General features: G+C 35.7%; 1 protein-coding gene across 3 annotated transcripts in view; it reads right to left on the bottom strand.

Annotated features, from left to right (window-relative positions):
- Window positions 1-952: 952 nt before the first annotated feature.
- Window positions 953-22,605, bottom strand: part of UNC13C (unc-13 homolog C) — a 164,524-nt gene continuing 142,871 nt past the window's right edge. For all 3 annotated transcript variants that reach the window (XM_074836988.1, XM_074836989.1, XM_074836990.1), the window contains 6 exons: window positions 20,963-21,019; window positions 19,813-19,893; window positions 15,336-15,483; window positions 4,201-4,293; window positions 3,330-3,489; window positions 953-2,362 (listed from right to left, as the gene is read on the bottom strand). In XM_074836988.1, the coding sequence (XP_074693089.1) occupies window positions 2,077-2,362; window positions 3,330-3,489; window positions 4,201-4,293; window positions 15,336-15,483; window positions 19,813-19,893; window positions 20,963-21,019 (825 nt within the window). In that variant the 3' untranslated portion in view covers window positions 953-2,076. The remainder of the gene's footprint in view (window positions 2,363-3,329; window positions 3,490-4,200; window positions 4,294-15,335; window positions 15,484-19,812; window positions 19,894-20,962; window positions 21,020-22,605) is intronic.

Here is a 22,605-nt window from a genome sequence, read left to right as displayed (position 1 = left end):
GTTTCAAGACTGATTTTCTGTCTCTAAATACTTGGGAGAGTTTTGCAAGTATTTGCAATTACATGCAACCGCTATTTAGTAGGTATTATTAAGGTTACATTCTCAGAATTGTTTAAGGAGTCACTTAATGTCTAAATTTTGAAATGTGTCTTTAGAATTAACGTCTAAATTGAAATGTGAAATTTTCAGCATAAATTTTCAGATGGAGAAAGGACTTTCTGAAGTGATGAGTTAAAAAATGTACCCATCAAAATCTCCCTCTGCCATAATGTATTCTGCAATGCATAACTATCAGCAGGATATATACTAATAACTCAGGCCCCATCCCCCCTGCTGTGATCTTAGTGAAGTATTGTTAACTCTCTAAAGACTATGCAGATCTTCTTTAATTGTCTAAATATACTTATGGCAAATCTACTTTTTAGTATTCAAGCAAGAGGGTTGAGGGTGTTGAAAGACATCCTTAAAATCTCATCTAAATATAGAATTACAGAATCATAGAATGGTTTGGGGTTTGGGTTGGAAGGGACCTTAAAGATATCTCACAAAAGGATATCCTGGAAAGAATCTGGTTTACCTGTGTGGAATCACATACTAGATTTTTAAGACTGGCATCAACATACTAGCTATATGTCCTCCCTTCCTCTTATTTATTTTTTCCCCAAGCAAACTGAAAACTTCAGCCTGTGTTATTAGAAACACTTGTAACCAAAACCAATGACAAATATGTGTATTATTACAGAATGTTACATTACATATATGTCTACTGCATTTATTATAGTTTTTTAGAACACTGACATATCAAACCTTACACTTACCAAAGAGCCAGATGCTAGACACTGAAAATCATATTTTGATACATTCTAAAGCTGTATTGTAAGCCCACTGCATGGGCTTCACATGACATAAAATCTTTGGGTACATAAATAATATCAAATGACAAAACTAGAAAGCAGTTTCTTCATACTTTATTTTACAATTTCTCACTAAATATATTTACAGGACACAGAGTTTGCTTTAGTGCAATACATAGTAATGTTGCATAAGTACAAACTGTTGAACTTTTCTAAAAAAAATAAAGAAATAAAGCACTTAACTGATGTTACAGCTAAGTATGTAAAGCAACATTAGTAACTCTGAGTGAAAATGCTAACAGCATCTTTTCTTTTCATAAACAATTTCTAGAAACAAACCACAAACCAGCATTACGTAGTCCAAACTACTAACCCTTGTACAGTACCATATCATTTAAAAAATGATTTTTTTTAAAAGCACATATACTGTACTGTATGGCAGTCTTTTTCTACAGATACTGACTTACTCTTTTAATACAAATATGATATTACCTTGGCAGTTTTGAAGAACAAAGTTATCTCAAGATATCAAACATCAGTAACAAACTCTGATAAGCACAGCTTCTTGAGAACTTGCTTTAACAGCATTTCTTCACAGTGATATTTATGAAAGGTTGGAAAAAGATTAGCATAAAATATTTCCATCCTTTTTCAGTTTTTATGCAAAAATCATTACTTTATATTGGTAATTATAAAATTACAAACACTTTCTATAAGTAACTGCATCTGTAGTAATGATAGAAAAAGTTATCAGTAAGGTACCTAAAATGAAGCTTGCATAAAATGATAGTTTGACGAAAACTAGGTACATCTTTTTTAAAGTAATAATAAGGGAGGTAACTTAATTTAGAATAAGCAACACACCAGTTTAACAGAGACAACCTATTAATAAATTAAAAAAGCTAATTATTTATTAATAAATGTTAAAAAATAAAGGAATTGTGATGAGGTGAAATCAACATTTAAAAAGATATGATGAAACATTTACTCTTAATCTTAGTTTTGGCACTTCATTGGAACAATTACTTTACCAAAGACCAAAATATGTATAAAAGATAAACAGCTCCTTGACATAACTTGCAAATATAGTACATAAGTACTGGCAAACACTGAAAACATAGTTAGTTAAACATTCCCACAGATTTGCACATGCATGCAGTATTCGGACAACAGCATTGTATCTATGTTCTTGGCGAGGACAATCTTGCATTATTTGGCTGTTTTAGGCCATTTCTTCAGCAGATCTTGTTTCTGATTTAAGTCTTACAAATTCTTTAGCAACTTCATCGTTGGTCCTCTGAGAAAGTATTCTGAGAATTGTTAACCCAGTTTCATCTACAGAGATGTTTCTCAACAAGGGGTACCAAGATGCACAGCTACCTTTCTCTGCTATGTTTTGCAGCTGAATAACTGCCATTCCTATAATGCGATCTTCCCTAGCAAAGCAGTAATCTTTCACTGAGAGGTGAAGTTCGTAGGCTGCTGGCTTATCTTCATTACTCAAAATGCTGCATGGATTAAAAATACGAATTTAGAACAAAAAGTTCAGTTTATTTCCCCTAAGAAATGAACGTCCTCTAGAAATCTTGTAAAAATTGAAGTGATAGTGATAGTTTAATTTTTGTAGTTCCATTTTGTTGCAACAGAGTATCATTTGGTTACAAACCTACGCAGTCAACCTTTCAGATGCTACTGATGACGTAGCCTCTGTTCCCACTGATCTGAACAGAAACAGAGAATTCAGCATTCCCTCAATATCTGAAATAAACAGTTACCTTTCCCTAGAAAGTACCTAAAATGTTCAACTAGTTCCACAACTCTTATAACCACATCTTTAAACCAACTGCAAAAAATGCAGAAAATCGCTGGCAGCAAGCCTCAAAAGGAGCTTTGTGATCAGGCACTGACAAAGTAAACTCTGTCCTAGTCAGGGTTGGGGGGCTAAGGGGAGGAAAATGCCTTGTTCTCGGTTATGAAAGGGGAGGAGGAGTAAACAGGTGAGAGGTGCTGTGAGAAGTACTAAATTTAAAACTCCATGTTAGGTGAAGTTTCTTATTGCTTTAAGGATTAAATAATAGAGATAAGTAATACAACTAACACATGCACAACCCATTACATGTTTAGATATCTTAACAGTCATAAAGGTCCAGATATCCAGCAGTAATAATTAATGCTTCAGTTCAGATAACTACCTAGGCAAATGGATTCCTAGGTATATAAATAGTTATTCCTCTGTAGGAATGAATTGTACATTTTAACCAGCTTTTGTGAGCCTGAAAGCTTAGTGTTTGTCATTCATCTTCCTATAAAACAAAGATACAAGTTACTAAATAATTTTGAAGTGGTGTCTATTTCTATGGACTTTGATGTATACAGCAGCCTTAGGATGGTTTTCTATGTTCTTACCGGTTTAACTGCAAGAAATTCTAACAAAATTTGCACAAAATATGCAATTAACAGACAGAAAAAACTTACAATTGGAAAGTTTCATTGTATTTTGGTGACCACGTGTTGCTCTTTGTCTTCGTTCCATGTTTTCTTTTCTTGTCACTTAGGTTAGGTCCTAATATGCAAACTTCCACAAATGGTCGGAACATAGCTGTTGTTTGCCAGTTTAGATTATTAATTGCTACAACTACAAGGAAAGAAAATAAGTCAAATAAAATTCCCTTGGAAGAGCTCCAACTAATTACCTAGTATGACTGTATAGCCAATGAAAGGTGATCTGAGAGTTTTCCTATAGGATACCAAAACCTGGCAAGCCTAGGAGGAGCTTCGTCTATTCTTTGCCAAGTCTGACCACTTTCAGTTACAACAGTAGCAAATAGAAACATATATTTTACAAATGCTTTATATTAACAGCTCTTTTGTCTGCTACCTTCACTGTAATTAAAAAATCAGCTTATACTAATCTAAATGATACTGGGTTTCCTCTGGAATTCAGGCTGTGCAGAACAAAGGCATTTTGTTAAAAATGAACTTTTAATCTTGGTGCAGTCATTCACCACCCAGCTTTGCTTCAACTTTTGGAAAAATATATGCAAGAAAATCAGAAGTGTGATTTGGCACTTTTGAATTTATAATTCCCTATCTTCATGTAATAAATTTTACCTGTCTACACAGAGAAGCATAGACAGTGCTTACCTGCATAATCTTTACTTCTGCTGATGTTGAGGAAGGGAAAAGTACAATCCTAATCACCTGAAGCATACTTATAGCTTTACAAGTACTGTAATACTTAACATTTGTTATTTCATTATTGGTATGTTTTACTTAGGATGTGGTGCTTGGGGTTTTTGGACTTTGTTATTGTTTTTTTTTTTTTAAAAGAAAATTTGAAACTTACCTTTTACAGTGACTTTATGCTCACCAGTTCCAGGATGTGTAGAGATATTCACCTGTATAGATATCTCACCCACTGAATTGTTAGTGGTTTGATCTGAAACAATAATAGTAGGTCTCAATACATCAAGAGAAATAGACAGTGAAAAAAGGTGAACGGTATTTTCTGTGAGAAACACTTAGAAATTTCTGACATATATTTTACATTTAAGTGGGAATCAGTTACAGATTCATAAGTGATTTTGCCACAGAAGTAGCTAGCACTTGCAAAATGTCTATGTAAAATGACTCAGTAAAAAAGATGTATTTGCATCTTGAAATGCAAAAGTTGGTGGTTTTGTCAAACTTCGTTTGCATGTGCACCCCAAAAATCTTATTGCAAGTATGCATTTGGAAAGTTATTTCTGTATTGTTATTGATGAATCCTTTGCTAGGGGTTATGTCTAAGCATATTAGACATAATTTATTAGACATAAATTACAAGTTCTGCACTAGCACGGACACAGGGGCTTAAAGAAAAAAGGGAAGGTTGTAAGGATGGTAGAGGAGCCAGCAACTTCATTTTGAAAGGTTTTTACTTTTGAGCACCAGCACAGGTTCAAAGACAATTTGCACGTAATGATTCCTTAAAAGGACTCTCAGTATGTATTGAAAGGTCCTTTCATCTATCAGATTATAATAGTACAATATAAACAAAATTGGATATGTTTACTTGTTCTTTAATAGGATGATTGTGAATGTTGAACTCTGAACAGTGCCCTTGCTCCCCAGTTTAATCTCTGTGAACCATATATTAAAGCAAATTATTACCCCTTTATAACTGGCTACTATTTCTGTGGGTTAGCAGAGCAAAGTTCCTATCTTCTTTCTATTTATACAGGAAATCCTTACTGGTTCCCCATCCATCTATATGTGAGGAGAAGCAAACATTCCTTTACTTTAGCACTGCAGAGGATGATTGCACTTTTCTTCCTTTAGTAATGTAATATAACTCATTAGAAGCTTAACAAATTTACAGATAATTCTACTTTATGTTTGAAAACCTTATGGTTGCTTAACTGTTTCCACTCTAAACTCTGCTTTAGATTTTATTTGTTAGCTTATTTATACGAATCAAAATACAGAATTCTCTCATAGGTGGGTTTTAAAGTGATCACCTGCATTTAAACTGCAGCCATTCTACTGCAGTAAACAAACTGTAAAGGAGAAAAAAAAATTCCTCTGGCCAAAGATGCTTGCTCCTCAGTGGACAAAAAGTCCAAAAACTCAAGCTTTGATTCCTTCCTTATTTAGCACCTGGAATGTCATTAATGCGATAGATGTTATAGCCCTAATGATCTTGACAGAAGACAGCCATTTGGACTGAGGACCTAGTCAAATGTTTCTTAGTCATGACAGTAATATTGGCTACATATGCACACAGGAACTAATTCTTCGGCCTTCTATTCCTTAGTAGGTACCTTTGGAGAAGTGTGAACTTGTGGACTCTAGTAAAGAAAATAGCAAAAAATACAAGTGCAAAAATGAGTCATGTATATTTTGTAAAAATAAAACAGAAACTCCCTATATTCTCTAGAATAATATTCCTGATAAAGGCAAGAAACTCCTACAGAATCAGTCTGTGATTGTGCACAAAAGTACATTCTGTGAAAGGTCTTTTGTCCTGCTTGATGCTTTAGCAGCAAAAAGTTTTAAAAAAGTTTGGTAACACTTCTAGGTTTGCACGAAAAAGGAGCCCAGCAGAAATAAATTAGATTCACAGAAAATGAGCTAGCATAAAATTTAAGAATAGAATTTTAGACCTTGAAACAGCAGGAGCAGTACCTCTGATGGAGTGTACTTTTCAGCTGCTCTGGAAGTTGGGGCATGGAAACTGAGATGCTTTCATAGTTTCTTGAAGGAAAAAAAAAAAAGGAAAACATTGAATACTTTGTTTTGGGGGCTACTAGGAGCATTGGTATGCAGCATGGACCTCAATGAGAGTGGCAAAACACATCTGAGAAGCTGAGCTAATCATTCGACTGTTCATAGGTCTTGGTTCTGACTCTTCAACTACCACAGTTATGCTGCTATGAGTATTTAAGATAGCAGAGTTTGTGTACATCATTACTAAAACAAGCACTGTAGCTATGCCTAAAGCTTGCACTACTTATATATTCTAATATAAACATAAGAAAGTTTACATAATTATGCAAATTCTCATACGGACATATTTATGGAAGATAAAATTGCTCTGTCTGAAAAGGTATTGCCTGACCTGTCTGTTAACAAAGTTAGTTTTTATCTAGTATTGTATTTAGACAAGTATTATTATCAATCTTGCAATCTCTTCTATTCACAGTTCTGTATTGCAAAATTTGGTAGCTATAAGAAAGTGAAACAAGGCAGCCTTGAAAACTGAGCAGTGAAAAAAAACCAATAACGTGATGGTGTTTTTTTACACTATTCTGTTGGACAGAAATACATAGTACTGAACCCTAAGAGAAAAATCTGTCCCACACTCACCTATATGAGCTTTCTCTTATCTGCTCTGTGCCTGTAGTACAGAGTTTGAAAATGGTTGTATAATCCTAGGTTAACAGATCATTTCATGACATGGAACATCAACTATCTTATATTCTACCTTACGACAGCAATTCTTTGTTTTGAAACTGCTTTAAGATCTTTTGGTATTCATCATATCTTCCTGCTGATAGTTTCATGTAAAATCCTTAAATCTGGAAGAGGCTTTGTTTGTGTTTCTCACAACATAAAGAATAAAAGACAATAGCAAATTGTGTGTCAGAGAGAGAGAGATATTAAGGGCATGCTTGTAAACAAGGGTTCATTTTATGCTGCAAAGTCATCTAGTAGCAAAAGAGAAGAATAATGGAATGTTTTTATTGTCATGTTTTTATTGTTTATGTTCTTCAGCTAGGGATGTATTTTTCTAGTTTCATCCAGTAACAATTACAGCTTTCAATAACAACAGATTTGATTATTTTCTCTTGTCTTTTTAATTTTTTTTACTGTTGAAATCCAGAAGCATTATTTCCAGAGAGAAACACATTTCTCTTCTTCCAGTTGGCATGGTTCTACAATCAACTTTAGATTATTCACATTGTTCCTTTCTGCTCTATTTGAGCTCTCCGATTTTGCCAACTTCCATACCAAATGGAAGTCATTCTTTCTTACCAAGTTTTTTCAGCCTTTCCCTTTACTTTATACTTACTGGATTGAGTCTCTCTCTCTGTATGTCTACACTGCCTCCTTCTAATGTCTAAGGTTCTTACATTTTTATAGTTCTGGGACTAGATGCTCTTTTAAAGACCGTCTTCTTCCTGGACTTTTGTAGCTTCTTGGCTTTCTCCTCCTCTCATCCAGGCATTCATAAAGTTGTTGCAAGTGGTGACTTTTGCAGTATTTTTGCCCCAAAGTAGTCAAAGATAATAAGCTAAGCTCTGAATCTTTATAGCTGCATTAAATCTAAATCTATTGAGGTTTATATTTTTTTTACTCTTTTTTTTTTTTTTTTACTCTGGCTTTTAGGATTCAGGATTTCAAGACCTTGTCTACCTCTCTAAGGATTAGAAATCTAGTTTAAAAGCAAAACAACTGCCTGCAAACTAATCATCATGCATGACATGATTTTAGTACCTGAGACTTAGAAAAGCTCACTAAGCACTGTGAGCCAGGCAATAAAACCAGCTGAACTGGCAATGTTGCCCTGTGGTAACCCTATTCTATCCCATTTGCTAGCTAGCTGCTTCAGCATAAATCTGACCATTTATTTAAATACTGGACTGATGCTTTGACCTTATTTTCTATATAGGACATAAGAATGAAAAAGTTGAAGAAATATTTAAGCTTTCACAGCGCCCAATGCTCCAGGAATTACACAAGCTATGAAATCAACATTTTATTTCAGAGAAATGTGTCATTTTCTGATTAATGATACCAATAAAATACATATAATTGTCCGAGGTTCAACTGCTAATTTATTAGAAGACAAAAGATCAGGGTGACCAATCAAGTTTTTACAGGATTCTGAGGCTCTATAATTTAGAGGAAAATCCCGAGTGCATGTTTTAACAATTCAGCTTTAACTTACTCTTTGCATAAATGAAAATGTTAAGACCTGGATGTAGTAAGCTAAATGATCTCTTCTGTATGTGCGTTAGAGAAAAGGAAGGCAAGCCCATAAATCCACTTCTAGTAGTGATAACCACGCTAACTGCAATGCATGCTTTGCTTTAAGAAGTTGCTATACAAACTGTTGATAATTGTTTGTTCTGGAGGATTCTGAGAACCAAGTTCAGTTACTTGATGTCTGACTTTCAGCAACCGCCAGGCTGCCATGAAAAGATTGAAAAGATTTAGGTTTGTATTTGATTAGCAAATATAAATCGTTTATCTTAAGGATCTCTTGGTGTGAAGATACTAAGGTTGACAGAAGATTCTGCAGCATCTGTAAGCCTCTCAGTTGTACAAAGCCACACTATCAAAACACATTCTCTCCTTTTGAATTTCTGTAATGTCAGACAGTGATGTGAGGAATTCAGACAGCATAATATAAAAGCAGAGTTTTTAAAAGCTATGGTTTGAGTAGAAAGTACTGGTTTGAGTGTCAGGGTGAAATTCCCAGTCAAGGCCTTCCCCTTTGTCTCTGCTCAGTGTAAGCCATGCTTCAAGTGTTGAGGGCTGGCAGTTGAACAACCCCATTGTGACCCTCCGCTATCTGTAGCCGCTTGTACGTCTGTGTGGTGAGAAACCAGGGATAAGCCAGCTTTGATCTGGGAGGGGAGTATCCAGTTAGCATCATCCATTCATATATATGTCCAGCATTTTAACCAGGCAACATATATAGGCAAGTATAGCCTCTCAAGAGGTTTATATATATAGTGAATGCTCCACTGATACCATTAAGAAGTTGTTATTTTTTAAAACTGATACATAACTGATGGGTACCAGTAGCTTGTATTCATTTTCTTGAAGAGTTAAGAGAAACTGTAATATACAACTCATTTCTAATTTAGGTGTTTTACTGTTTCATTTGAGGAGTAACCAAGGAAATTTTCTACTGTGACAGCCTCTTAAGTGAATGTTCTGTAAAAATCTTATGCTTCACCAGCAGTCTGGTTTCTTTGTATGTGAACTTTAAAAATATTATTTTTCAGTTACTATTCTAAAAGAATTTATTTTGATATTAGCATATGCTAGAATACTTCTATTGTAATTCTGCAAGTTTCTTCACTGTTCTTAAGTTTTCTGTTGTTCATTACTATACATTCCTTGCAATTGTACGCTGATTTCTGCAGCTTATAATGCAGGTCTGTTTCTTTTTCTTTCATGAAATAAAGTTGTGCAACACGTGATTGTGACCTCAGTTTGAAACTGCAGTGGATGAAGCAGGGATTATTTCTTGAGTTAAATTCTGTCTGAAGTACAGGTTATGAGAGAACTAGAAATGCTCTGTGAGACTTAAAGTTCATGATAGAATACAGGTATAGCTTTCAAAATATGACAGTTAATAATACAACAATTTTGACATGCAAGAGAGCAGAAAAAGATCTTTCCTTTTTGACTTAGAAGAGCTGCTAAACGATTTTTATTTTCTGTAGTCTGATGCAAGCTAAAAAATATACTGCAGTCCTGCCACTCTGGATTGTTATGTTGTATACCTTACAATAACAGTAGTGTTCTTTAATAAGGTTATATAAAACTAAGCTGCTGTAAATTTATAAGAAAAAATATTTCTCTATTTACAGTAAGTAACCATTTTAGATGCAACAGTGGCTTTTACTTTGGAGAAATTACCTGTAATGAGAGCAAATTCGGGACACTGTAATGTTTGAGGTGCTGTCTTTTTATGTAGTTTGCTAAAAATGAAATCATATTTGTCCAAATGTGATTAGAGTTGATGCTAACCAAATGTAAACATTTACAACACAGGCTATAGTTTATGAAATTACTGAACATTTAAGACTGTTGCTAAACTGAACTACAGTCATAAATCTCCTTTAAATTTTGATACACTTTAAATTAAGTAGTCTAAAAGGTGGAGGTATAACTTAATTCAATAAAAAAGGTGACTGCCAGGCTGAAAACTCTCTCTTTTTTTTTTTAGGAACAAATTTTGAGAAGCGTTACCAGGACTGGTCTGAGCTTTGAGTAAGTCAAATATACCATAGAGTAGGAAAGTTTGTACAGTAGGCCAATAGATATGGATGTGGTTTTACTTCAGTGTTCTGAGTCTGTTCCTTCTCTTCTGAAATACAGAAATACAGTGAGAGTTTGTCCTTTGTTTTTTATAGTTTTGACTTGATTGTGAAAATGTGGTTGAATTTAGCTCAAGTTCAGTTAAAATTAGCTTGTCCTGCCTGAACTGCAACTTGACCTTTTTGTCCAGAGTTGGAGGTTGACAACTAGTATAAATACATCAATGTACAAATACACGGTCTTTTGCAGGAACTTCTGAGCTTTCCTTGATGATATTCTGTGCTGGCTTGCTGGCTGCCATCCAGCTGCTAGCCAGCCATGGTGTGTTTTAGCCATACAACACCAAACCCCTGAGTCCCTGCAACTGAGCTGGGTTTTATAGGTCAGGCTTGGCACTGTGCTACTATTTTACAACTGATTCATGCTTGGCATGTTTGATCACAAAAGATGTTGAAAACAATCCATACTGTAGTTTGAATTTATGCAAAAATGTTATCATGGAGCTGAATTTAGAGGAGAAAAAAAAAAAAACTTTTACAGTATGAGCTCATGTATAGTATTACTAGTGCCCAATCTAAAAGTGACAATTTGTAGCTGACAAAAGTCTAAAGGAAACAGAATCAGAGATCTGAACCTCAGGGGATCTGCTTGGTAATGGTGTACTGATGCTACGAGATTCTCACTTGGCTGCGTTTTATATGAGTCTTTGCAGAGGTACCAATAACCATATAGTGTGTAAGATACTAGTCAGGCTTTGAAAAGCAGTTCTCTACTAAACTGCCTTCAGGTTTTTCAAAATCCTTTAGGTCTTTATCAAAGTCCATTTTAGAGACTCTACAAGTGACCTGCTCCACAAAATGGTTCTTGGTAGTGCCTCTCTTCTCCTGGGCCAAGCAGAAAGACAGGTGTTTAATATGGTAGCATATGACAGAATTTAAGCTATGTCACTATGTATGCTAATCTGATATTCCTATTATCTAATAAATAAAGTTGATACAGAAACACTTTTATCTTTCATTTTCATAGTATGGTTACAGATTTGTTTTCACAACACTGAGTAAGAATTGAATTTACAACTTTCATCATCATATTCCTTTTAAATGGCAAATTGTTATATGGAGAAAAAAAAGCAGCAATGTTGTCAGTTACTCAAAAAGTTACTGCTGTTTTATGCTCAGCATTGTCATTTACTTATTCAAACAGTTGTTTGTTTTGAAAACAGTCTTGAGAGTCTGTAGCCGTGCTTTGAAAAAGAAAAATCATCAGAGTAACATTATGGCAATTAACTTCATTAGTACTGACTGTGTAATTTGCTTTTAAAGCATACGTCCATAACAGTAACCTCTCCCAGTGTATTTGCAAATGGTGGTAAGAGTTTAGCTTTCAAGTGTTTAGTGTATTGAAATCACCACATGAAAAACTATGAATCCCTGAGATTAAGTCATAATTTTAAAAGTTAGGAATGTTTTTATTAATATTGCCTATGCAAATTTGTTTGTTTCCAGGAAGCTCTTTAGGAATGTGTAGGCACTGTGCTGGGTTTGTGTGTGTGGCAGGGTTCTGGTAGCAGGGGAGGGACTGCAGCAGTGGCCCTTGAAGCTCCCCCAGATCCAAATCAGACCCGCCTCTGGCCAAGGCCGAGCTATTAGTGATGGTGGCTGCACCTCTGTGATGATGTATTTAAGAAGGGGAACCTGGAAGGAGGAGATGGAGTGGTGAGCAGGACTTGCAAGGAGGACATCTATGCAAACATTGAGGTCAGTGTAAGAAAGGAGGAGGGGCAAGTGAACCAGAGCAGAGACCCCCTGCAGCCCGTGGGGAGAGGGCAGCTGTCCCCTGCAGCCCAGGGAGGTCACTGGGGGAGCAGATGCCCACCTGCAGCCCGTGGAAGACCCTGTACTGGAGCAGGGGGCTGAGCCTGGAGAAGGTCTGGAGTCTGTGGGAAGAAGCCCCTCCTATTGTAGTTTAGTGTTGGGAGGATTGCAACATATGGGATGGATCCATGCCAGGGCACCTCAGGAAGGGCTGTGGCCTGTGGGGAGGACTCACATCGGAGAAAATTTCTGGAGGGCTGTCTCCCATGAGAGGGACACCATGCTGGAGCAGGGGAAGAATGCTAGGAGTCCTCCCTCCAGTGAGGAAGGAGTGGCAGAGATAACGGGTGAAGAACTGACCATAACCCCATTCCCTGCCCCTTGTGCTGCTGCGGAGAGGTGGTAGAGATATCAGGAGCAAAGCTGAGCCTGGGAAGATGGGAGGGGTGGGGGGAAGGTGTTTTTAAGATGTGGTAATGCTTCTCACAGTCCTACTCTGTTAAGTGTTGTTGTTAGTGTCTGAATTAAACTGATGGTCTTTTTCTTACCCTCCTAAGTCATGTCTTTTGCCTGTGACCACAATGGGTGCATCATCCCTCCCTGACCTTACCTCGATTCCTGAGCCTTGCTTTATTTCTCCCTCCTGTTCCTGAGGGGGAAGGGGCGAGTGAGCGGCTTCATGGTGCTCAGTTTCCCTCTGGGCTTAAACCATGACAGGCACAAAGGCTGGGAATCTAAACTCTGGTTTAAGCAATCATCCTTGTTTAGAAATGGTGCAAAAGCATGTTCTTGGATAATCTGGTTATCCCTACTGAACTTGACTCTGCCTGTACATGAATACAGGAAGTATCAAGGTCCATAACAGACACTTTTACATAGCTACTACACTTTCTAGGGGGAAAAAGTGACTCTGCCTCCTCACACCAATCAAACAAATTTTTTCCTTTCAGTTTCTTAGAAAGACTGCAGTTTAACTGTGGCAAATGAAAAAGCATCTTCACCTGTGGTTAAAAGTAAGCCTGATTATTGTCTGATTCTACTAGTCATTACAGGAAAACTGAGCATCCACTGCTACCTACAGTCATAGTTATTATTCAATACACTATTTTATTTAGATTTAAAGTACTTTTTTTTTTTTTTTCTATTGCTTTGAGTTTATTAAATCCAACTGTATAGTGATTATGGATTGCTTATGTGCACAAATATGAAGGCAGGCAGATATAAACCTAATTATACTTCAGAGAAAGTTTCTGATTTGCAAACAGGACCATTTTAACTAAATACTAATGATACATCTACAGTTGTGAGGCTGGAGGTTGTAATAGATGAGTTTTTGAGTTCTTTTAAATGAGACATTAAAGGATGATGAAAAGCTATGAGTCACTTTTCCTTAAGTTTCCTTCCCAGTGGCTAGACTTCTGATAATACTGGTGTGCAAATACAGGCATGCTAATCTGTGCACAGAAATGAACACAGACCTCAGGCTGAAATCATGATGAAAATCAGAAAATTCAAGTTTGTGTTTCAGGCTTTATAAAAGATCTCTGCTTATGGCTACAACGTGGATAATTTTTTCTGCTGAAGTTCGATGAAAGTATGCATGAGGAAAAGCAAAATACACTAGTAATTAATATTTTTTTGCCTAAATCCATATTGTTAATTTTTTTTGAGGGGGGAAAAAAGAATCTATGCCTTACATTTTAGAGTTCTATAGCAATTTTCTCACTTGTAATGTATGAATTATTAACAGAGATCCTTAGTCTAATATGGAAGCTGCTTAGAAAATAATTTCTTAGAATTAATTTTGGGGCAAGCTGCAAAACTAATGTTTCATGCTTTTTATGCTGTAAGTAACATATTGGACTTCAGAGGTAAAAGCAATTGATTTTCAGCTTAACTGTCCAATTAAAACTTTTCTGATTCTCGTGAGTGGGAGCAGGGTAATTCTTTACAGACAAGCAAATTGTGTTCCTTCCAAAGATATTAAGTGGCAGACAGGCCATTTTGATAAATGCCCATTACATTCAAAAGACATTTAGTGAAGATTACTATTAAGCAAAAATTTGCACTTTCTAGAATGAAGAAACCATTCAGCTTTGAACATTACCTATATAAAAGCAGCTCCTGTGTGTACTGTGGAAGTATGAAAACACTGCCCTAGATTGATAAGAAAAATGGTAAGAAATAGCTTTTTTTTGAAAATAAAAGGAATCTTTGCCTAAAAGTATAACCATGAACTCTTGCCCTCTTACTGAAACCACAGAAAGTCCTCTTCTGAAATACACCAATAATGAATGGTATATACATTTTAAATGAAGAGGGCTTTGTGTTTCAATTTTTTGGTGCACTACACCAAAATTCTAGAGCAGGAAAAAGTGGCTGCAGTGTTGCTGATGTTCAAAGTACCCATAATATCATATTCTTGCATGTTCTCTGCCATGGTTTGCTTTTGGGAAAGTATCAACATTTTGAATTTTGATAAGCAGGCATAAAAAATGTGACATTTTCAGCAGGATGGTTTTGAACCTGAATTTTGAAATGCACAAATGAAAAAAATAATGCTGTATTTTAGCCTACAGAAACCTTCTATTCCTTTTGAATTCACAGACAACTGGCTAGGAGAAGTGTGGGTTCTGTAATGTGGAGTCACTGTGCTACATTAAGCACACGTTGCTCACAATTTATTGTTCTTAATCTGAAAAGGAAACCTTACGGGATATGTCATGCTTTTTGCAGTTATTTGTGATTAGTAATTAATATCCCCCATCTCCGAAAGTATCTACTGCTGCCAATGTACTCTACGAATTTACTTAGTTTCTGCAATTATAATATGCATTCTGGTACGGCCTCTACAACCCTGTTTGTTTGTGGAGTGCTCCTATAAATAACCCCGATATTCAGTGTTCATAGAGAGCTGTGGGACCATCCAACATGTAAAGTGACAAGCTGATAAATGCACTGCCCTCAGATAAGCTCCATTGACTGACCATTGCAGCTGATAGGGGATAACATCACACGGGCAAATCTGTGACAATAAACTCGAAAATACCACAGTGTTTGTGGAATGTGATTTAAAGCATTTAAAATATAATTTGATGTACTTATATCTCTCTTACAGATCACTTACTTTGAGACGTTTGACTGTCTATAAACTTCTTTATCAAGGTGTCAGTAGTTTGTGTGTAAAGGCTAAGAGCGTATCTCAGGGACTGTAGGTCTGGGCTCTTCTCCAGGAAATTCTTTTTCAGCCCACTTCCTCCAGCATGGAAGTATTGCTAAAATGAAAAAACAAATATGGTTGTTCAGAGAGGCAAATTGTCTGAGACAGACATCAGTTACAGACATACAAATTTAAGCAAAATTCTTACACAAACTTTTAAAAATAACACATGGCATGTGTATTATGATTATAGCAGTTGAGATAACTGTCATCATCTCTACTACAGAGCTCCTTCCAAAGGTAAAAATTTAAGCCTTGGGGAGAAAAAAAATATACAAAATTTTAATTTTGGTCTTCATGATCTCAAGTATTTATATGTCAAAACTGGAGATATATTTTTGCAGGGTTCTTTCAGGTTGTGGAGAGTGGTATAGTTTTTAATTCTTGATCTAAACAAAACCTTTAAAATCAAGGCAGGGTTTACAGCATAAGTAAAGAATGTATTCTTTCTGAGGGAAACGGGAATTTTGTTAAAATTTTAGAAGATCCTAGAATATGAAGTTTTGGATTAGCATTGCATTGGAATTGTGCCTGAAATTATGATTATATTTTGGGAAATTATTAGAAATTCCATGGAAACTTCCATGGTGATCATCTTTTTGGATTCCAATTTTGACCTGTTTTACTGTAGATATGCAGAAAATGTGTGTGTCATCCTTGAGTGACCGGATTAGGGTTTCCTGGACTGTGAAAGGAAGAGAATGGAAGAGAAAAGGAGCTCAATGGTTGATACTGCCCTTGAAGATGGGAAGTAAATTTCATCCTCCAAAAGAGGATTTCCTTTGGGGCAGAACAGCTGTACCCACAGCTCTCTTTATGCACTCCTGTGAGTGATGCAGCAGTAAACCCCTACACCAGCTGCGCTTCCTGCAAACCCAGATGGGGCAGATCCTCACTCTGCAAGCAGTTGTGCCAGTGGAGAGATTACTGCCAGCTGGGCATCAAGGCCTGCTTACAAGACAGCACCCCTCCACTCGCTGTCTGTTTTACACTGATAATTTGAGTGTTCCCTTCCTTCTTTCATTTAAAAAAAAAAATTAAAAAGCTAAATTAGCATAAATACCTTAAACAAAAGATGACTTCTCATCTACTGGCACAGCTATATGTGGAACAAATCCCCTTTGATGCTACATGCTGACTGTGTAAACTATTGCAAGTATTATGTTTCAAATCCCAAAGCTGAGTTCAGAAAAACTAGAACAGATTCTTTCCTTCTTCCTCCCCAAATGAAGACTCTTCACTAGAAGACTTTTCACTAAAATTTTAGAGAAGACAGTGGTTGATGAACTAATGCTATAACTTAAACTATAAAGAAAAGATATATTTGCTACACAAGTTTACAACCAGTGCTTTGTTCAAACACTTTGCAAAGCATTTTGCAATCTACATTATAGTTCTAGATCTCAAGATTGAGGTATAAAGCTCTTGTTAATGGCTAATTAGTAAAATCAAACAATATTTTTCAGGAAAACACCATGACTTCTTGATAACACGCAATATTCGTCCACTCAATACAGTGAGTGTTGGAAACTCTAAGTAGAAGCTATTCTCTCTGCATTTTTGGAGTGTTGCCAAAGGGATATATGCAATATGTACATTTCAATTCACATATATAGATATATAATAAATGCTTTGCCCTAAGCATATCTCTGACAAAGCAGACCTACAGTCCATGCATGTCCATTGCTTGTTAGTCTACACATTTCACCTTCCAGTTTCAAGATTTTTGCAGGAGATGAAACATAAGTGTACTTTTTTTAACAAAGTAATTATTTACATTTCTGTGTGGATGGCTACTGATTGTTATAGGGGAGAAATATCTGTAGGAGCAAAACAAAGGATCTGAAATCATCAGGTCAAAAAGTTTTATATTGTTTTAATCCTATGTGGGCAGTTAATGCCAATTTAAGAGGTTCTGACTAAATCACCTTTATCTTCTCATCATTGCATACTTACAGGAACTTTGTATCTTTCCAAGTGAATTATTTCATACTATATATTCCAAAGAAATCTCTATTGTCTTAATTGTTTAAAAGTGTATTCATGATTTCACCAAGGATCTTAATCAATTTATAAGCAAGTGCTAAAATCTGTTAATATTTCCTGCTAGTATGATTAATGGGATTTTTTTTTTGTGGGTGGTTTTTTTTTTAGTTGTGTCTCCCAGTACAATACTATCTGCAGCAGCAGCTACAAAGGACTAAAAGCTCCATTAAAGCTAACAAACTTTTAAGAAGCAAGGACACCTGTCCCTAATTGTTCTGAATTTTTAAATTTATTTTGCTTTTGCCTATAAATGGTGACTTTTGCATGCAAAACCACTAATATGAAGATATTATTATTGTATGATACCATTCAATACAGGTACCAATGCCATTTTTACCATTCTTCTATTTTTATTTGGGCAGCCAAATTTTTTGCTTTTAAAAAACCATATTTACCTAGTATTACAAAAAAATTGCACATTTTGATCGTTAAACTTATGAACTGCATTTCTAAATCAACATGGCAGGTTTTTTTCCTTGAGTTAACTCACAAGCTTTGTATTTGTTCACTTCCTAATAGCGTAAGACTGTATGATCAAGGCTATTTACTTAATATTTTGGAAAAAAAAAAAGATTTTGCCAATATCATGTACCAAGTACAGTAAGCAGGTTATAATGCCATGTCATTGCCTTACAATTTGAAAATAGGTTTTTCAGAGAGCATTGCTTTGCTCAGTTCATGAATGTAGTACACAGAGATAAGAATGCTGAATTAATAAAGGATTTTCCCTATTTCTAGCCCTTTTCCTCCAGTTCTAGACTTTTGTTTAGTAAAATGATTAATATCTATGACTTTTAAGAGTTTAAGCTCCAGAAATTCAGGCAAGGCTAGAATTTACTTTTTCCCCAACTTTTATTTATTTAGAACAAATGCTTTGAAAGGAAAACAATTAGATTCACATGCTGAACTGAGGACTCCACAGGACTCAATTTGGGAGCACACAGTATTTCAGCATTTTGTTCCATTTCTGTTTCCACAATATCAGTAATCCCCAAATATTATTTTTATTTCTGAAAGAAATGCCAATTCCATTACAAAAAACGACAAAAAATGAAAATTGGGAGCCCTCTCTGATACTTCTTTCTTGTCTTTTGAGACTGTTCTGTTGCATAAGACTTGATCATGAATATGTCCTCTTATTTATATCCAATTTTTACTTAAGTAGGTGCCTCCTTACTTTCCTGATGTGCTGTCTCTTCAACAGCAGACATGAAAATATGCTGTTATTCTATAAACTGATGGCTTTCAAGTTATTTACACCAAGTAAAGATCCAGGCCAATGTGAAAAAAACCTGATAAGTACATTAAATAGTATTCTGTAATGGTTTCTTTTGACTTCAGAAACTTTGTTAATCTCTTTACTTTTACATTTAGGAGCATAATGCAATAACTGTAAATAAGTGGAAGTGCAAACAAAGTTTTCAGAACATTTCATCTGGCCTATGGCCTGATCCTTTCATTCTTTCAGAGAGGCCAAATCCTAGAGTTACTTTATCAATTAAATTTGTATTTCTAGTAATGAAATTAGCACCAGGTAAGGTCAGATGGCTTGTGTCTAATATGGCTCCTTAAAAATCTAATGTAAACCATTTACTGCAATGCTAAGATTTTTCGAAAGTAGGTTTATGCATTACCAACAGCTGCATCAACAAGATGTTGGTAGTGCATGAATATTAATTTATTCAGAAGTGTTTTCAACAGGTGTGTGATGAATATGATTTTTTGTTTTCACTGAAAAGGGACCAAGGCATAGAATAATTAAATGTCATCTTTAAATTATATCAAATTATTTAGGAGTGACAGTAGATTAGGTGGTGAATTCCAAACTATAAAAAGTTGAAAAATTCAACCGGTCATTGAATTTAAAATAGTGCACAGTAATGCATGGTATTACAAGCCTTGTTTTCTGATGTGCTATAAAAAACATGTGTCATACATGTTTGCAGGAGAGTGCAGCTCGGAATAACCACACTTTTCAGGCTCAGTGCCTCCTTTGTGGGAGAAGAGGCGGCTATGCTGCAACATAATAAGGATTTAGCTCGGCTGCTTCAGCTGCACTAACTCTAAAGGAACACAAGAATCAGATAAGCTTTGGCCACCAGTTCCTTTAAGGGAATATGTTCTGTCTGCAACTGGTAATTTTTATAACTTTTCTGCAAGCAGACTATTAGACGTTTGCTTTCAAGTCAATACAAGGAGTTTAGGATCAAATGGTTCTTGACATATTAAAGGGAGCTTTATGATTCTAAGGGACCATTCTATACTAGAATCTGTTGTTTATGTCAATCATGTTCTTGGTCATTCCAGCACAGAACAAAAAAACCAAGTAAAGCTGTACCTTTATAGTAGCTAGTGCTACTTCCATTATTGCACACTGCCTCAGGGTCAGGCTTCTGGCTTCCTCTCGAATCACATGGTCCTGCAAAGCAAGTTAAGCCTGCAGTTGATTTTGAAAGCAAGACAGTATTGTGGCCTGTCTATTCTTGAAAAAACAAACAAACCTGCCAAATGCCCCCAAGCCCCTATGATTAACAGGGATTAAATCAACTTCAGACTTTTACAACAAATTATAACCTAGAGCAATCATGTTGTTTCTTGAAAACAGATTGTAGGGAAGAAGAACCAATGTTTAATACTGAGCATCTGTGTACCTTTATTTCTTTTCCTAGGATGTATTGGTTCTGGGGGGGTGCAGAAAAGGTAAAATTTTAAATAATTACATTAGATGATACTGAAATAATTAATTTTTTAAATAAAGCTGACAGTCCCATGTTTAAAAAAAAAGATGTTTCTTATTAGAACAAAAGTTAAATACAGTCATAAAGTGAACTATACACTTGTAAAATCTTTGTCTAAAATAAGCATCCTGTGATTTACTTAGGCAACATTTTAACTCCTCTAGCAAATTGTGGAATTATTCATAGAAGCACAAATTACCACATTTCTGTGAAAATCTGAAACCCAAAAATTGGCAAAATTGATTGGTAAACAACTGACATCAGTATCAGATGTCTGAGGTCTCCATCAAGTGTATTATGGACTTCAGTAATGTAGTGCTGATGTAGAGGTATTGTAGAGGTGCATGCTGTGTTTCAATACCTACCATAAATAATATGCAGAAAATAATTACTGGTATTCCCCCCTTAGAGTTTTTTCAGAACTGGTTCCAGAAAGGAACACAAAGATCTCGGAATTTATTTTTTTATGATGTTTTATGCTTATAAGACCTAGTTGTGCAGTATGGTAATATTATCTTGATCCATCTAGTGATCACTTCACCATATAAGCATGCAGTCTTTTATTCTTAATTTGGTTTTGATGAGACTGTAAAATCATTACTCATCTATGAATAGTTACTGCCATATTCAGTCTTACTATAGTAAATAAGCACAAGAACATGGCAGGAGGCTTGGCCTCACAGTCACTAAATATTTCATCTATTTCTTTCATTAGAGCAAGCCATTCACAGCTTCATTTGGCTCCATTACCTTGAGTTTTGACAGTTGTCCAAGATCTTTGGCTGCGCTGAATATCATCTGGGGCCCCTGTAATCACATTGAAAATTCAGGAAACAGACACTACAGAGTGTTTGGTTTTTATGTCAACATGATCTTATTTTTTGCTAGGATATTAGCCAAAGTCACTGTTTTGCAAAGCTAAATGAAAATTTCAGTTACACACGAGACACATTTTCATTCAGTTGATAAGGCCAAGTAGTTGAATGCCTGCAGCATGATTCCCTCCAGTATCCCATACTTGATACAAATATTACATATTCTGTTGAGAGTGGTTTCATGTGCTCCTGTCTGCTATCTCATTTTGTATTTAATATTTTTAAGCTAAGGCTGGGATTGTTCTTATACAGTGTGTCAATGAGATATTTGTCCATAATCACAGCTCTCAGGTGCTATGCTAATATTATCATCATAGGAAGTGAGCAGCCCTAAGCAAAAGTTTAGCTGTCTGCAGTGAAATCCTCCGTTGAGTAACACACAGCATAATGGCATACTGTTAAGCTGAAGCCATTTTTTTTTGAGAAAAGATACCAAAGTGTTATGAAGTTAAACCAGTATTTTACAATAGCCAAATCTGGCATGATACCAAAGGCCAATGCCTCTTAGACAAATGGAATCCTACTATAATTCCATGCTCACATTTTTTTATCACAGTTACTCCAAGAAATATAATTACTAGTACAGTTACTTGACAGTGCAGCAAGACATAGTTCTGAATATCAGGGGAAAAAAAAAGTCAGTCCAACTTACATAGCACAATACAGAACAATCTTTCATTAGTCTTTCTGTTCCAAAAGGTTTTAGTTTCCAGAAATAATTTTGCTTCTGTATGGTTCAATTGCAGAAGATGTAATAGAGAACTGCAGCTTAAGTTTTCATTATTCATTAGTAGTGAGAAAGGAAAAATTAATATAACAATTAAAAAAATAAACCCTGTTTCCAAATGTCTGTGCCTCTCACCCTCAGAGAAAAATATTCAAGGGTACAAAAGGGAAACATCTCTCTTACAGTATCCTACTTTTCATTGATTTTGTTTAACTGTGTGTTCAGTAGTAAATAGAAGTAGCAAAATAAATGCAACTAGCTATACACCTTTCACCATGCCTGCCAAATGGGACACTTTATATAGAGGCTACCACTGGTAAAACCCAAGAGCTGGTGCCGTGTAGCATACACATGTGATACTGCAAGCACTCTGAAAGCCTAATCCTGTAATCTTTGTTTTTCATGTTCCCTAGTCATTACAGACAATATATTGTAAGATATTGTATCTTCTACTATACAAATGTTGAGCAAAATTTGGAAAAAATATGCTACAGACAATTTTCTAGTCAGAGGCTCATGTTTCTTAAGAGTGTGTGGACAAGCAAGGGTCCTTTCAGTTTTATGAAGATTGGGGGCTAAGGACTTGTGGAAATCCCAGCTGACCATTTAAAATGATCTTGAAAAGTCTTGAATGATAGGCGCAGTCTCTGCCTTTAATCAGTAACTGGCTGATAAACAGAAGCTTTCCTACCTTTGGCCACTAACTAATCTAACGTCTATCCAGAAGACTCTTCATTTGAGGTGAGGGGGGAGGAGGGCTCCTTGTCTCTGCTTCTTCACCACCCTTTTTG

The sequence above is a fragment of the Strix aluco genome, chromosome 12, assembly GCF_031877795.1.
Source record: "Strix aluco isolate bStrAlu1 chromosome 12, bStrAlu1.hap1, whole genome shotgun sequence".
In the NCBI taxonomy this organism is placed as follows: Eukaryota; Metazoa; Chordata; class Aves; order Strigiformes; family Strigidae; genus Strix; species Strix aluco.
Note: the sequence above shows the minus strand (reverse complement) of the source record. Positions and strands in the feature narration are given on the sequence as shown.